Source organism: Tupaia chinensis, unplaced genomic scaffold, assembly GCF_000334495.1.
Source record: "Tupaia chinensis unplaced genomic scaffold, TupChi_1.0 Scaffold146687_1, whole genome shotgun sequence".
In the NCBI taxonomy this organism is placed as follows: Eukaryota; Metazoa; Chordata; class Mammalia; order Scandentia; family Tupaiidae; genus Tupaia; species Tupaia belangeri.
The window spans coordinates 4,568,891-4,586,189 of NW_006206544.1; the positions used below are offsets into that span (position 1 = coordinate 4,568,891).

The following is a 17,299-nucleotide window of genomic DNA, read 5'->3' on the forward strand; positions in this document are numbered from 1 at the left end:
CTTGTTTCATGCTTATAATCATTTTAATGAAAGGTTTCTTTCAAATTACTTTCTTTCTTTTTACAGAGAGAGAAAGATGGAATGAGAGAGGGATAGGCTTCTTTGACAGGGTCTCACTATTGAGTAACACTACTCTCTCCCTCTACCTTACAGGCAACCAGGATCACACACTCAGGGTAACCTTGGGTCTGAACCCTAACCCTTTCCCACATGGCTCCAACATCATGCAGTGCCTCCCTACTACTCGTTTCACCATGGCTGGGCCTAAACTTTATTTTAATATAGAGAATCAAAGTAGCTACTAATTACTGATGTGAGGAGCAAAGGTCCCTCTTCTGAAGTACTCTCATTGTATCTAGTTTATTCAGAGAATTTAACATAGAACTGATCCTAATGCCCTAATGAAAATATATTTTGAAAAGGGGTCATGAATTAGTTGTGTGATGTTTAATTAAGTGTAACATAATGGAGGGCCAGTGGGCAGTGCTGTGGTAAAACTACACTCTGCAAGGCTGACCTACATGGAGGATTCTAGGTTTGTGTCTGAAGACCTCCCTGAGCATGCTGAGCACATATGTGCCCATGATTGGGAGTGACTGAAGTTAGGGGTAGATTGCAACATGGGGTGGGACACTGTTTCATTCTCTCTCTTTATATCTTACCTATGGAAGAAATAAACTAATAAGTAATAAGAAATTTAATATAAGTGTAGATTTTAGAATAAAATAGTTGGTGGCCAAATATAAGTTGATTTTTCTTTAATTCATTTTTAATCTGCTAGAGGGCACATGTGTTTCCTGAGAGGAGAGAGGAAGAGAGAGAAAGGGAAAGTGAGAAATCACCTCCCATGGGGGCTAGCTTTGCTGCAGTCCCTTCTCCATCTCTCTCTCCTTTTGAGATTATGGGCGTGTATGCACACATGCCAAACATGTTTTTGAACTGCATAGTTGGCCATGTGGGATCCAGCTGCCTTAACATCATGTCACTGGCTGGTCCCTATAACTTGGATTTTCCACAACTCTTATTTCATTGTATAAGAAATCTGTTGTCAGCCTATTAAGACCTAAAATTTAGATCTAGATATTTATTTCTATGATCATTTGTTGTCTGTACCATATTTTACTTGCATAATAGAATACTCTCAACTACTTTAGTTTATATATAACTTGAAAATGTTCAAGGGTTGAATAATTAATTTCATCCTTAAAAAGTACTCATTGGGGACCAGCAGTTAGTGTAATGGCAAGTATTATTGAAGGGTTGGATGGTGGGACAGTGTTAAAATGGAACACCCTGAAAGGCTGATTCACATGAGAAGGTTTCAGGTTTGGGTCTGGAGCCTTCCTTAAGTATGCTAGGCATTTAAGTATGCTAGGCATGTGTGTTCTTTTTTTTTTTTTTTTTTCTTTTTTAGAGAAGTGTTTGTTTGTTTGTTTTTGCTATAGGGCACGTGCGCTCTCCAGAAAGACCAAGAGAGACAGAGAGACAGAAAGTGAGAAATCACACCTCAGGGTGCTGGCTACTCCGGAATCCTTTCTCCTCCATTCTCCTCTTGGAATCTTGGGCACGCATGCACAGGCACCCAACGTGAGTTTAAGTCACTGGGTCTGGGACTTGAACCACAGTTGACTACATGGAAGTCCAGTGACTTAGCCATTCTGCCATCTGCTGGTCCTGGCATGTGCATTCTTATGATGCAGGGATGGCTGAGGTTGTGGGTAGACTGTAGTGTCAAGGCTCTATTGAGGGTGCTCATGGAAGAAATGAATAAGTAAACTTGAAAAACAGTACGTGGGCCTGCCCCATAGCTTATGGTTAAGGGCCTGGGTCCCACATGGCCGACCATGGTTTGAATCCTGGCTCCAGTTGCTTGAAAAAACATACTGGGCACATGCAAATATGTCCCCAAAATACCAACAGGATGGAGAAATGGAAGATAAGGGATTGCTGTGTGACCATGCCCCAATGGGGTGTTTGCTCTCTTTCTTTTTAAAATAATTATTTCTTCTTCTTATTTTTTTTTTTTATCTTGCTACAGGGCACGTGCGTTCAACCAGAGAGAGGCAGAGAGAGAGGGAGGGAAAGAAAGCCACCAGGTCCAGGACTCCAACCACTGTCAGCCATGTGGGAGGGTCCTGTACCTGAACTACATACCACCTGCTGGCCTCTCTCTCTCTTTCTCAGACAAGTGCATATGTCCTCTGGCAATTCAAAATAAAAAACTTATTGAGCACTCTGAAGGATATAAAAAAGATACAAGACATTGCCCTCAGAGCTTTCTTCTGTCTTCCTAGAGGCATTCAAAGCCATAAGGATCCAAATACCTGAAGGCAGGTGAAGGCGGCAAAGGGTAGCTGTGCTTTTTTCTTTTTTCTTCCTTTTTTTTTTTTTAAGAATTATGTATTTTTTATTATTTTCCCATTTTCACCAGAGATAGACAGAAAGAGAAGAGAAAGATGGAGAGCAAGCTGCCAGGTCCAGGACTTGAACTGCACTTAGCCATGTGGGAGTCCAGTGCCCCAAACCACCATGCTACCTGCTGGCCCCTCTATTTTTTTTTTCTTTTTTTAGAGAGGTTTTTGTGCTAGGGCGCGTGCACTCACCAGAAAGACAGAGACAGAGACAGAAAGTGAGAAGTCACCCCCAAGAGGGGATGGTCACACCACAACCCCTTCTCCTCCATTCTCCACTCGGGATCTTGGGCACGCACACACACGTGCCCGGCGTGAGTTTAAGCCACCGGGTCCGGCACTGAAACTGTGGTCGACTACATGGGAGTCCAGCGACATAGCCATTACGCTAACTGCTAGTCCCTAATTTTTTTTTTTTTAAAGGGAGGTTTGTTTTTGTTTTTGTTTTTGTTTTGCTATAGGGTGCATGCACTCACTAGAGACACAGAGACAGAAAGTGAGAAATCACCCCCCTCCCAGGGGGATGGCCAAGCCACAGTCCCTTCCCCTCCGAGGGGGAGGCCCAAGCCACAGTCCCTTCTCCTCCATTCTCTTCTTGGGATTTTGGGCACGCACTCACATGAATTGGGCGTGCGTTTTAAGCTGCTGAGAACAGGACTCAAACTGTGCTTGACTACATGGGAATCCAGTGATGTAACTATTCCACTATCTGCTGGTACCAGTAGTTGTGCTTTTAAAGAAGACAGGATCCTTTGTCTTTAAGATAGGAGAAAGGAATCAAAGATAACTGCAAATTTAAGAGAAAATTTGATACCAAGATAGAATAAGTCAGAACAGTTTATATATAATGTAGTTAATCTTAGAAAAGAAGAGAAGACATCTTCCTTTAAAAAGGGGCTAGGGGCCAGAATGTGGCTTGGTGGTTAAGGTGCTGGACTCCCTCATGGCTGACCATGGTTCAAGTCCCAGACCTAGCGACTTGTTTTCTCATTCTCTCTCTCTCTCTCTGCATCTTTCTTTCTGGTCAGAATAAACAATAATGAATAAAATTAAATAAACATTTAAAAAAAATAAAAGAAGAGTCTGAAGACATGAGCAAAATAAAAAGATTTGCTAAAAGTAGTATGAGAGGTTTATTTGTTTGTTTGTTTGTTTGTTTTTTTTTTCAAATTGCCAGAGGGCACATGCACTTGCTAGAGAGAGAAAGAAAAAGCAATTCTTTAATGGGGCATGGTCATGCTGCAGTCTCTTCTCTTTTTCTCCACCTGTTGGGATTTTGAGCATGCACGCACATGTGTCATGCTTTGTGTATTTTTCAAGTCCCCTGGCCAGAATTTAAACTATTGTAGATCATGTGGGTCTTGGCTCTCTAAACCTCTAGACTGCAGGGGCAGCTCTGTATTACTTGATTTCTACTCAAAAGTAAAAATATTTCACTCTTCAGAGTGATCAGTCTTCTCAAACAAGTGATGTTTAATTATTAAATTGCATGAGCGGAGAAGTTTAACTCCTATTATGAACTAACTCCTTTGTTAGATACCATTTCAAGTAAGAGGGCTATTGAGCACAATTTAGAAGTCTGTTGGTTTTGAGAGATGTTTAATATAAATCACCTGCTAAATGAAATTAAAGCTAAGGACAAAAAAAAAAAAAAACTAAGCTTCATTGAGTATAGAAATTATTCTGAAAAACGGTTTTATGTTTGTTTTTTAAAATAATTTTTATTAAACTTTTACAGGCACTTGGAGGTCTTGTAATAGCTGCTGTTATTAAGTATGCAGATAATATTTTAAAAGGATTTGCAACTTCCTTATCCATAATATTATCAACACTGATATCCTATTTTTGGCTACAAGATTTTGTGCCAACCAGGTAAAATATTCTTTTTTGTTTACATCTCCAAAAGATTATAGAAAAATAAGAATTCTTCATATGGTGGTCTGGTAAATTTCATACTATTATAACTTTGGAAGAATTATTGAGATAGAAAAAATTAAACTATTTGTTTAAAAAAAATTCACACTAAATGTATGAAAGGAATGCTTCCACTGTAAATATTTTTATAAATATTTGGCTGTCCAGATCTTTCTAAGAAGATGGGACTATTTTCTCCCCAAAGCAAAAAGTAATATAAAATAGTTACTAAGTCATAGAAAGTCATACAATAGGCCTTTTTTTTTGGGGGGGGGGGAGGTTTGTTGTAGGGCATGTGCACTCGCCAGAAAGAGACAGAGAGACAGAAAACGAGAAATCACCCCCCCCCAGGGAGGGATGGCCACACCACAGTCCCTTCTCCTCCATTCTCCTCTCTGGATCTTGGGCACGCACACACACGTGCCTGGTGTGAGTTTAAGCCAACGGGTCCGGGAACCGTGTTCAACTACATGGGAGTCCAGCGACATAGCCATTACACCAACTGCTACTCCCATACAATAATGGGCTTTTTTTTTGGGGGGGGGGGGGGTTTGTTGAAGGGCATGTGCACTCGCCAGAAAGAGAGAGACAGAGAGACAGAAAACGAGAAATCACCCCCCCCAGGGAGGGATGGCCACACCACAGTCCCTTCTCCTCCATTCTCCTCTCTGGATCTTGGGCACGCACACACACGTGCCTGGTGTGAGTTTAAGCCAACGGGTCCGGGAACCGTGTTCAACTACATGGGAGTCCAGCGACATAGCCATTACACCAACTGCTACTCCCATACAATAAGTCTTTAATAGCATTGTTTTTAATGCAGTATTAACATTGCAAAAGCCGGGAGAATGGATGACATGCTTGAAGAGGTAGTTTATGCAGACCAGATGGTTCAGGAGCAAACTGAGTTAGTTGGTATCAGGAATAAAAGCAGTTCAGGAGTTGCAAGGAGTAATGGGCGAGGCAGGAGACCTAAGACTGTGTAGTGTTATAGATGCCAAAGAAAGACAGAACCAGGAAGAACTGAATGTAAGGGATACACATTATAGGTGGTACTAAAGGTAGTGTTATTTTTTTATAACTGTTAGTTTATAGTCACAAACTAATAGGGTTATATTTTAGTATCTTCCAGGATACCATTCTTGATTTTCCTCCAACTTCACTCCCATCCCGATTTTTTCTACCTCTAAACTTTGGAGGCACTTCAGTATCTTTTAATCTGTACTTATTCTCTTGGTCATTTCTGTTCTCATGGCTTTAAATATCATCTATATGCTAACAATTCTCATTTAAATTTGGATTCTAGCCTTACTTATTTATTTATTCAAGTGACATTTTCACTTATGTCTACTAGGTAACTTATTTCTATCCCTTGGCTGGGTTTTCCAATATAGTAAATGATAGCATCTTCATTCTTCCTGTTGTTTAGGCTACAAGTCTCTTTGACCTAAATAGGAAAACAGTTTACCACAGTAACCGAAGAGAAAGCATTATCTGTAGATAGGGATATAGACAGCTTTATGAGAGTGCGTTAAAAAATGTGTGCAAGTTTTTCGGGTTTTTTTTTTTTTTTTTTAAAGGCTAAGTTTCCATAAATCCTCCCCCACCTTTTTTTTTGGATTATTTAATTTAACCTCCTTTCCTTCCTTCCTTCCTGAGTGTATGGGGGAGAAAGAGAGAAAGTGAGAAAGCAAGCCACTAGGTCTGGGACTAGTCAGCTATGCAGGAGTCCAGCACCCTCAACCACCACACCACCTGTTGGCCCTATGTAAAAGGTTTTTGTGGGGCCGGCAGGTGGCGCGGTGGTTAAGGGTGTGCTGGACTCCCACATGACTGACTACGGTTCAAGTCCTGGACCTGGTGGCTTGCTTTCTCACTTTCACTTTCTCTCTCACTCAGTCCCTCTCTGGTCAAATAAGGAAGGAAGGAAGGAAGGAAGGAAGATTTAAAAGGTTTTTGCTTTAGTGCATGAGTTCTAAAGAGAAAGTTCACTCACCAGAGAAAGAGACAGAAAGAAGGAAAGTGAGAATCACCTCCCCAGGCCATGCTTCAGTTTCTTCTCTCGGGATTTTGGGCACACATGCACCCAGGTGATTTTTCAAGCCGCTGGATCCAGGGCCTGAACCACTGTTGCGTATGTGGGAGTCCGGTGCATTAACCATGACACTACTTGCTGGCCCTAAAGTTTTTTTATTTTCTAAGGGAAGTAAGTAAAGTCACAGTTTTTCTTTGTCTTTTTTTCACATGCCATTCTAATTTAGAAACACATCCTGTCAAATCTTCCTTTTAATATTTCCAGACTCTTACCATTTCTCACAACCTCCACTGCTACCATCCTGGTCCAAGCCACCCTCATTCTCATCTTGTCAGGAAAGAATTTTCTGATATGTCTCCTTCTGTCTTCTCTTGTCATACACCAACAATTTTGCCCTTTTAGCAACCAGAGTAGTTTCTCTTCTATCTTCTTGGAATTCCCATTCCGTACATAATCCCATGGCATTCTTCCTCAGGTCTTGGCTCATATGTCGCTTTATCAAGAGACCACCCTAAGTAGAAGAGCACTGTCTCCTATTCTAATCTTTCCTTTCTTCCTTCAGAATTATCAGCACCCAATAATTAAGTTGGGCTGGTGCTTGGCACACAAAGATAGTTGGCATAATAGTTTAATGACTGTGCCAGATCTTAGAATTTTAATAAAACTAGTAAAGTTGGGCCAGCCTCATAGCCTAGTGCTTACAGGAACCAGATTCCACATGTCTGGCCACAGTTCTAATCCCAGTTATGGTGGCTTAAAAAAAATATTCTGGGCACATGTGTGTGCCCTAAATTCTGACAGGATGGACAGATGGAGATGGGATTGCAGCATGGTTACTCCCCATTGTGGTGGTACTTTCTCCCTATCACTCTGTCTCTAGTGAACACATGGGCCCTCTGGCAATGAAAAAACAAAAAGCTAGTAAAATGAATTATGATAGAATTTCACAGAAGAAAATTAGAGTATACTCTTTATATTTATCTATTGACCATTTAAGGTTTTAATTCTTCTGTAGCAATGTGCACAATAGATCTGGGACATGCATGTTGAGATTGGTGATTTTTTTGTGATAAATTTAAAAGTATTTTTGTTTTCAGCTTCATGTGGGAATGAATTGCTGAACAATGAACAAACTTTCAAAAATAATTATTTAATTTTATTTATTATTATTTTTTAATTTGACTAGAGACAGAGAGGGAAAGTGACAAAACAAGCCACTAGTTCTGGGACTCGAATTGCAGTTGGCCATGTAGGAGTTTAGTGTCCAAATCACTATGCCACCTACCGGCACCACAATTAACGTATTTTAATGCTGGTTATTCTTTGTTTATTAGATAAGGGTATTATGTGATTTGATGTTAGCTGAGAATGTTTGGAACTTGTATATTTTTAGGGTATACTGAAAAAGGTTCACCTTCTTTAGAAAAAATTAAACTTTGGGTCAGCCTGAGACATGGGGCCTAAGGCAGCTGGATCCCACATTACCCACTGTGCTGTTTGAGTTACAGACCTGGTGAATAACACATTGAGTGTATGTACACACATGCCCAAAATCTCAAAAGGGGGGAGAAATGGAGGTGAAGGGATTGAGTGTGACCATCCACCATGATGAGGTGCTTTCTCACTTCTTCCTCTTCTCTGTCTGGTGAGCATACATGCCCTCTGGCAAATAAAAAAAATTATATGGGTGAAGGAATTATCTTTAAATTTTTAAATCTTGTATAGAATAAACAATAACTGAACTTAGAAGCCAATAGTTGGATGAAAAAGTAGTAACTTACCAATATGATTCATACCTTCATATAAATTTCATGAGTTTGTGTGTGTGTGTTTGAGAGGTTTTTGCTATAGGGCATGTGCACTTGCTGGAGAGACACAGAGAGACAGAAAGTGAGAAATCACCCCCCAGGGGAGATGGCCACACCACAATCCCTCCTCTTCCACCTCCTCTCGAGATCTTGGGCACACATGCATGTGTGCCTGGCATGAGTTTAAGCCACCCGATCTAGGACTCAAACCGTGGTCGACTACATGGGAGTTCAGCAACATAGCCATTATGCCAACTGCTTGCTGGTCCCCTGCAGAAGTTTTACAGCAGATCTAGAAGATCGTCCATACTCACTGGCATAAGCCCGACACAGACAGAGAGAGACAGAGAGACAGAAAGCAGGAAATCACCCCCTAGGGGGGATGGCCACGCCGCAATCCCTTCTCCTCCATTCTCCTCTCGGGATCTTGGGCATGCACGCACACGCGCCCGGCGTTGAGTTTAAGCCACCGGGTCTGAGACTCAAACCGTGGTTGACTACGTGGGAGTCCAGAGACATAGCCATTACGCTAACTGCTGGTCCCATAAATTTCATGTTTTTGAGGGGACATGTAACAACATATGTTGGGAAGAAGATAAGAAAAGACACAGTTACCATTATTATTGAATGAATGAACATGTATTTTGAGAATATACCCAGGACATCAATCAAGATGGAGAAAATTTATTGTTTTTCCTAAAATAGTTAGGAAAACCACTATCATTGTGCAGTCTCACTTTTGTGAAGAATGCATTTTAAGCAATAATTTCAGTGATGTTTTTTCTCTTTTTTTAAAGAATAATTTTATTTGTTATTATTATTATTATTATTATTACTTTGACCAGAGAGAGAGAGAAGGAAAATGAGAAAACAAGCCATCGGCGTCCAGGACTGAAACTGTAGTCAACCATATGGGAGTTCAGTGCCCCTAGCCACCACGCCACCTGCTGGTCCCTCCAGCGATCTTTTTTCAATCTTCATTCAACTGGTTTCAAATTTAATAATGTATTTGTCCTTGTTATTTCCTAATTTACTTTTTGAAACTGTTTTTCTAGCTTATCTGATGTGGTATACCCATACCTACATTTCTGATTATCTTTTAGGTAATCTTTTAGTTCTCATTCATTTCCATAGCTATCTCAACCACTGCCATGTCTGCCTGTTTTCTCGATGAAAATTGGGTCCAATTCCACCTAAACTCTGGGTCGCTACATTTTTTTGTTTTTTTATTTTTTTGTTTTTTTTTAAGAGAGATTTTTGCTATAGGGCATGTGCACTTGCTGGAGAGACACAGAGAGACAGAAAGTGAGAAATCACTCCCCAGGGGAGATGGCCACACTGAAATCCCTTCTCCTCTCAGGATTTTGGACATGCACGCACACATACATGGCATGAGCTAAAGGCCACCAGGTCTGGGACTCAAACTGGTCGGTCATATGGGAATCCAGTGACGTAAGCATTATGCCATCTGCTGGTCCCTGGGTTTCTAATTTCTACTGACTTCTAGAAATATCCACTAATACAGTATTTTCAGTACTCACTTTCCTAACTTATTTTTCTTGAGCTCATTTTTATATGTGTGTGTATTGGTATTACTATCCTTCCATTTAAGCTTGCATATTCTTTTATCAGAAATTTATTAAGTGTCTATTATGTACCTGCCAATCAATGTGCTAGCTCCTGGGGGAAAAAAGGAGTGTATAATGGGTTAGTTTCTCGTCTTTAAAGAGGTCACAGTGGATGGAGAGAAAGACACATGAATAAATTATAAGTGTATGATCAATGTGGCAATAAAAGCATATACATAATTCTTTTAGACAGAGGGGCGCAAATTCTTGAAATAATCATTAAATTCTGATAGTTTTTTCCTTACAAATTTTTTTTTTCTCTGAGAGCCATTTAAAATTGGCTGACTTAAGAAACAGGTGTTTCCTGACATTTTATAGAAGCGATTCTTATAATGGGGAGAAAGTTGGAGCAGACAACTTTTCAGTTAAGCATGAACTTCCTTTCTATACTATTCCCAAATTCAGAAAAGTTCAAAATAACTAATGGAGACAGTATTGAAAGAGAAGCTTATGTGCAGTCTAAATGATTACCAGATATTTTTATGGTAGTAATTTTTACAAGGTACAGAAGTATTACGTTATCTTAATCTTTATGTATAACTGCATGCAAAGCTTTTGAAAAGTTATCCTGTTAAAAGAGTAGCAAGTCAACACCAGCTTCATCAATAACTACCAACATTATTCGAAACATAATTATTGCACTCCCTATATATTGCTAGGCACTGGGGGGAGCAATGAATAAAGAACACCTGGTTGAGGAGGAGAACAGGTGTGTTAATAATGCATTACTTAATAACAGTGTGAGACATATTAGAAGAGGGCTGGCCTAGTGGTTAAGGGAGTCAGATCCCACATGGCTGACCAAGGTTTAAGTCCTGGTCCCAGAACATGCATGCCAACAGGACGGAGAAATTGAGAAGGGACTGCAGCATGTCTATGCCCTGTTAGGAACTGCTTTCTTCCTTTCCCTTTTTGTCTCTCTGGTGAGCTCATGTACCCTCTGGCAATTAACAACAACAAGAAAGTGTTATAAGAGAGTAACTCTGCCTAGGGAAGTGAGTCTTAGAGACATTAGACCTGAATTGTTATTAATCAGCATTTTCTTGGGAAAAAGGACTTTATAGATAGGGAATAGTATCTATTGAAGACCCTGTCATGAGAGAGCACTTTATGTTCACTGAGTGGAGTTGCCAAATTATAGGTAAGATGTGTTTAAAAAAAATGAGGTTGGAGGAGCCCATTAAATACTAAGGCTTATAATGTCATAGTAGGAATTATTATTATTGAATGTAGTGCATGCAAAATACATATTAAGGTAAAATATAGCATTTAAAACATCTTCATTTTTTGAGATAAAATAGTACAGTGGGTGAGAGTGCAGGCTGTAGTCAGACATACCTAGATTTGAATCTTGCCTTCCACTTAAAGTTATAGGACCTACAGTTATTTAATTATTTAATTTAACTTAATTAATTAATTTGTTTTAGGTTTTTGCCATAGGGTGCATGTACTTGCTTGAGAGAGACAAGAGGAAAAGTGAGAAAGCACCCTTCAGTGGGGAGGATGGCCATGCCGCAGTCCCTTTTTCTCCATTATCCTCTTGGGATTTTGGACATGCACACATGCACCTGGCTGGTGTGATTTCAAGCCTCTGGGTCCAGCGTTTGAACGGTGGTCAGCCATGTGGGAGTCCACTACCTTTACTGCTAGACCACCTGCTGGCCCAGCTTATTTAATTCCTTAAACCTGTTTTCTTATATGTAAGAGGAAAAAAAAGATGATATTAGTACTTCTTCATAAGGTTGTTGCGAGAGCTAACAGATACAATGCATGTAAAGCACTTAGATAAATACCCAGGATGTAATAAGTACTCAATATTATTAACTGTTATTGAAACAGTTTCCCCCCTAATTTTACTCATTGTTATAGTAAAGAAAGGAACTTGTTTTGCTTTTAACCTGATTTTCTCTCATTTTTCCTTCATCTTATTTAGTGTCTTTTTCCTTGGAGCCATCCTTGTAATAACAGCTACTTTCTTATACGGTTATGATCCCAAACCTGCAGGAAATCCCACCAAAGCATAGTCATGTACTGTCTTTAACTAGTTTTTCACGATGGTGCACTAGGATTCTCCGTACTGATCTTGCACAGAGGACTTCTACAGATTTTGTGAAGATATCATCATGCTGAATATGGTCATATTGTTCAAATGCTTTGAAAATATAGAAGTTTAAGAATAAAATACTTGTATATGTAACAAAACACATTACATACAGAAATCAGAGCTTGAAAGTATTTCTGGGGATTAATATTAGAAGGAATATTGGAGGAAACTTGAGATCTGAGTTAAAAAAAGTTTTACCTTTTCAGTTGCCACAGAAATGCCCTATGCACTCTTTACAAGAGCACACAATAAATGCCAGGTATCAATTTTTGCAAATTATATCTACTCAATCTTATTAAATGTTTCTGTCTTACTCTTTCTGTACATATGTAGCAAATCACATGGAATAGTTCAAGTTTGAAAATTATACTTTACCTGTAAAGCTGTAAAAAAAATAGAAGTATGATTTGAAAAAAACATTTTCACATATTTGAGATTTTTTTTATATATATACAAGAGATTATTAAACAGAATTGCTAAATGTTATTTGTCAACTACATAAAAATTGAAGTAATTTTCTGAGTCTGATTTGTCAAAATAAAGTTCATATTTAAGTAAAATGTAGAGATAAATGAAATTAATATTTAAAAATAATGGAACACATCTATTTCTCCACACCTATTTTAAGATCTTTTAGGGCTTCAAGACTGCAATGAGCACAGTTGCTCCTGTGATAGACAGGAGCCAGCAATATTTACACTAATGGAGTTTAGTCCTTAATCTCTTAACTGCATTTCTTTTCTGTAAATCAGATAAATCTTTAATATTACTTTAAGTTAAATTTGTGTGTGTGTGATTGCCATTAGAGTTTTAAAGTGTAATTTAAAGGGATTCGATATGAATTTAATAATTTTAAATAAAATTATTATTATGGTCTAGTGTCTCCATTTGGAGAATTTTTTGAACTACTAAGTACCTAGTGTATATACCTAGAAAGTTCTTAAATGAATATATTACTCATTGACCTGTAAAAAGTCCTTTAGTCTACAACTGTTGACAACTGTTGACAAAAACAACTAAAAAAAAGGGATACAGTTGTCAGTGAATTGAGACCAAAATGCTTTTCTTGGAGACATTCCAAATTGCCATATTTTATTATTTTAAATGGCACTATAACTTAACATTCAAGAAGAACTGCTCAAAAGTCCTTTTAGTTCTCTCCTACACCCTCTGTTCCCACGGAATACTCTGGTCACATGACTGGGAGAGGTAGCCAAATTCTGAGTTCCTTCTCTGTGTCTCCACAAAAGCTGCTGGGAAGAAACCACCATTTTTGTTTTGAAATAATGGGATGTTTTTCCTTTTTGATTAACACTGGAGTTGAGGATGCAAATTACATGAATTATTTAATAAGTTGGTTTAAGGGAGAAGATAATATTTTAGAAATGATATGGTGACTTGGTGGGCTATTGAGTATAAGAGATAATTTACTTTATTTTTTTTATTCATATTATATATGTTTTTAAAAGCCCATTCTAATACACACAAAAACTATAAAAAAATAAATATTTTTATATAGTTATAATGGATTTTGTTAAACAGCATTTGGCTCAAAATACCATGTTACAAATGTTGGATACTCTTGGCTAATTTGGACAGGCAGTATTAACTTGCTAATGCACATGTAGCCTATACAGATTACAGGCCTAATCAGTTCTATCTAGTGTTTTAAAGTGTTTAAACTTATTAAGTATTTAAAATTAATTTGCTGGTGATTCTAGATTGGTACCAAGCATACTTTGTGTATGCTAGACTTTATGATTTTAATATGCATCTTTAAAAGCATTTATTTAATAACTTTACCAATATTTTGAGCATGGTGTTTTAAATTATAACAGCATTCAGATTTACATCTTATTACCTACTGCTAAGTGAAATTTAAATCCTGCAAATGCACACAATACAAGATTAAATCTAAAGATTTATGATCATGTACACTGAAGTGTTGGTTAAGTGCTCGGGTATTAATGCAGTGTACATTCACGATTAATACTTAATTCAGATTTAGTTTGCCCCTATATCAGCACTTCAAAAAAGTATACAAGTAAATCATTGAATATTAGACATGTTAGTTGTGGTGATAACACATTTTCAGATGTCTAACAAAATTTCCAAGCTTAGTAATGAAGATTATGAAAATATAATCAAGAGTTGTGAAAATGGAAAAAAACAGCCTGAAATATATTTTAAAAGCAAACTTTTAATGGATAGGCGTGATTTATAAACATTTTGCTTTTCTAATAGGTTGAAAATGTTAGTTATTGGGGATTGGGCTATATAGTATATACTTTTTAATTAACTGAGAAATAATCACATTTGAAAAGGTATATTCATGTCCTAGATTATGTCATATATATAGATAATGCCATTTTCTTGTGTGTGTATATTTATGATGACCTCCAAAGGCCTTATTGTATCAAGCTTTTATCATGACTCCTTGATTATTTAAATTCTCATACTTTTAAAAGTTTGTTATCTCTTAACGTCTTTGCTAAATGTGAAAATGTGCTACTTCATGGAAGAAGAGTGTAGTTGATAGTTCTATTAAAAATTATGAATATAGTTGGGAAGAAAAGCTTGAAATGCAACAGGTATATTTCAGCACAGTAAAATCAGTTCTTTAACAAGAGATTTTAGAAAACTTATAAGCTACTTTTATGATGGAATATATAGTATAGAGATACAAAACTTAAATGTTTATATCAATTTATATTAAATGTCACAGAATTTCATAAAAGGAAAGGTAGTTTGATATTTAAACTACATTCTAAAAAGATGGAATCTGAAAGAAAACTAATTGACTTTGCTCTATACAGTTAGTATAATAATTACTGTTCTTACATATCAAATTATTGGGCTTTTAAAATGTCATTGTGTAGTCATTCAACTGAGTTTTTTTTTTTCTTTTTAAACAGAGTTTATCATTGCTCATTTTATTTACACATTCACTATTAGCATATTTAATTACCATGAATATATGCTTTACTTAAGAAAAGGTTTATAAAAGTTATTTATGCTATATGAAAATCATCTTAAGAATCTCCAGTATATTTAAAGTAGTTATAGGACCAAAGAAAAAGCACCTTTATCAAAACATGGTCCTGTGTGCCTTGCTTTACCAAATACCTGACTTTCGTGGAGGATAGTTCTGTAATTCAAAAACTCTAGACACATGAGTAAAGTTAGAATGTTTTAAGAATAATTGTAATTTTATTTTTTGTTTCAACATTTGCTCTTTAAATTCATTATCTAACAATTAAAATAGGCATATTATAAAAGGATTAGTAAATAGTACTTATTTAAAAACATTATGGCACCAGTGCTCCTCCTTAAGCTTTTTGAAACTTAACAACTGCATATAATTATTAATTTGTTGTTTCATTTCATATTATAAAATATAATTTACTGTGATTTTAAAAATATTTTTAATATGATTTGGATCCTGCATTAGACTATGTCTGTATTTTCTGTGTTTAGAAAGATTCTTTGAGATTTGGGAATGTGATTTGTATATTTAAATTTTTTATGAACATAATTCAAAGGAATGTGTAAACTGGTCTTTCGTTAAATAATTTTTTAATTGGTAAATTTCTCTTGTCATTTTTTTGGTATCCAGTTATTACTTGTTTAATAGATTTATTGAAATAGATTATTTTCATAAATAATTGTATAGATTTTTTTACCTTTATTTTCTTGTTTCTTTATTTACCTGTGACTATGACTTACCCCATGAATTAGTTCCCTGTCTACATGTTAAAAATGAAATTGGGTGTAGTGGAATATGCCTGTCATCCCAGCTATTTGGGAAGTTAAAGCAGGAGTCTGAGACCAGCTTTGGGCAACATTACATATTTAGAATGTCTCAAAAAAAAAATTGCTAATCTTTCCTTACTTCTCTTAATTACCTATCACCTATGGTCTACCTTTTCTCTAGTCTGTCCTCTACCATGAAAGACTTGGTTTCATTTAAATTTGATTTTTTTTTTTTTTAAGATTTTTGCTATAAGGCATGTGTGCTCACCAGAGAGACAGAAACAGACAGAAAGTGGGAAATCACTCTCCATGGGGGATGGCCATGCTACAGTCCCTTCTCTTTTCTCTTCTCAGGATTTTAGGCATGCACACACACATGCTTGGTGTGAGTTTTAAACTGCCAGGTCTGAGACTCATACCATGGTTGACTACATGCGAGTCCAGCCATGTAACTGTTACACTAGGTACTGGCCCCTAAATTTGAATTTTTCTACTAGTATAACAATAATAGCCTAAAAGTTTTTGTTTGAAATAAATTTTCTCTAACTTAAGGTTATGTAATTTCAGTAATTTGGTATATATATTCCTCATAATTTGAATAGAATTGCTTCTATTTTAACTATCAACTCAATGCATAGAGATTAAATGTAATAAACAATATAATGAGGTTTTATTCTCACTTGTACTGTTGGAGTAACCTTTACACAAAATGTATGGGTATCAGCATTATAAAAAAAAAAATGTGTGCTTTTCTGTTAACTTCTCATGAAAAGCACTAACTGAAAATCTTTGTTTCTTTTTCTATTATGCTTTTCTTTTTTTTTTTGGAGAGGTTTTTGCTATAGTGCGCGTGTGCTCGCCAGGCAGACAAAGACAGACATAGAGACAGAAAGCGAGAAATCACCCCCCAGAGGGGATAGTCACGCCGCAATCCTTTCTCCTCCATTCTCCTCTCGGGATCTTGGGCACGCACGCACACGTGCCGGCATGAGTTTTAAGCCACCGGGTCCAGGACATGAACCGCAGTCCACTACGTGGGAGTCCAGCGACATAGCCATTACCCTAAGTGCTGGTTCCCAGAATACTGCTTTTCTTAAATCTATGCCAGATTCTCAAATCTAAGTGTGATACAATTATATCTAATAATCCAAATCTTATAGATATTACTGCCTTTTCTTAAAAAAAAAAATTCTGTAGAGCACCTGTGCTCACTGGAGAGAAAAAGAGAGAGGATGGAAAGAGGGAAAAAGCACTTCCCAGGGGGGATGGTCATGCCATATTTTTCAGTAAAATACTCAAGGAGGACTTAAAGGACAGCAATATCTACATGTGCATTCTGATCTTTTAAAAATTTCTTCTACAGCCTAGAGGCTTGACTACATACAGATCCTTTATTAGAGCCAACCCATGGATGGCATGGTGGTTAAGGCAACTGGATTCCACCTGGCCATCTGCAAGGTTTGAATTCCAGAGTCAGCAATTTGGGGCATGTGTATGTGCGTGCGTGTGTGTGTGTGTGTGTGTGTGTGTGTATGCAAGCACATGCACCCAAAATCCCAAAAGGAGGAAACAACAGATGATCGTTCTATGGATAGTAGAGAAGGGATGTGAGTGATTTGTTCGGTTTGATAGACAAAAGAAGCCCC

General features: G+C 37.2%; 1 protein-coding gene across 1 annotated transcript in view; it reads left to right on the plus strand.

The window, feature by feature from the left end:
* Positions 1-15,216, plus strand: part of SLC35A3 (solute carrier family 35 member A3) — a gene marked incomplete in the record, with an annotated part of 64,444 nt that extends 49,228 nt beyond the window's left edge. The window contains 2 exon segments of the mRNA XM_014584380.2: positions 4,150-4,283; positions 11,730-15,216. Coding sequence (XP_014439866.1) covers positions 4,150-4,283; positions 11,730-11,820 — 225 coding nt within the window.
* Between the last annotated feature and the right edge of the window lie 2,083 nt (positions 15,217-17,299).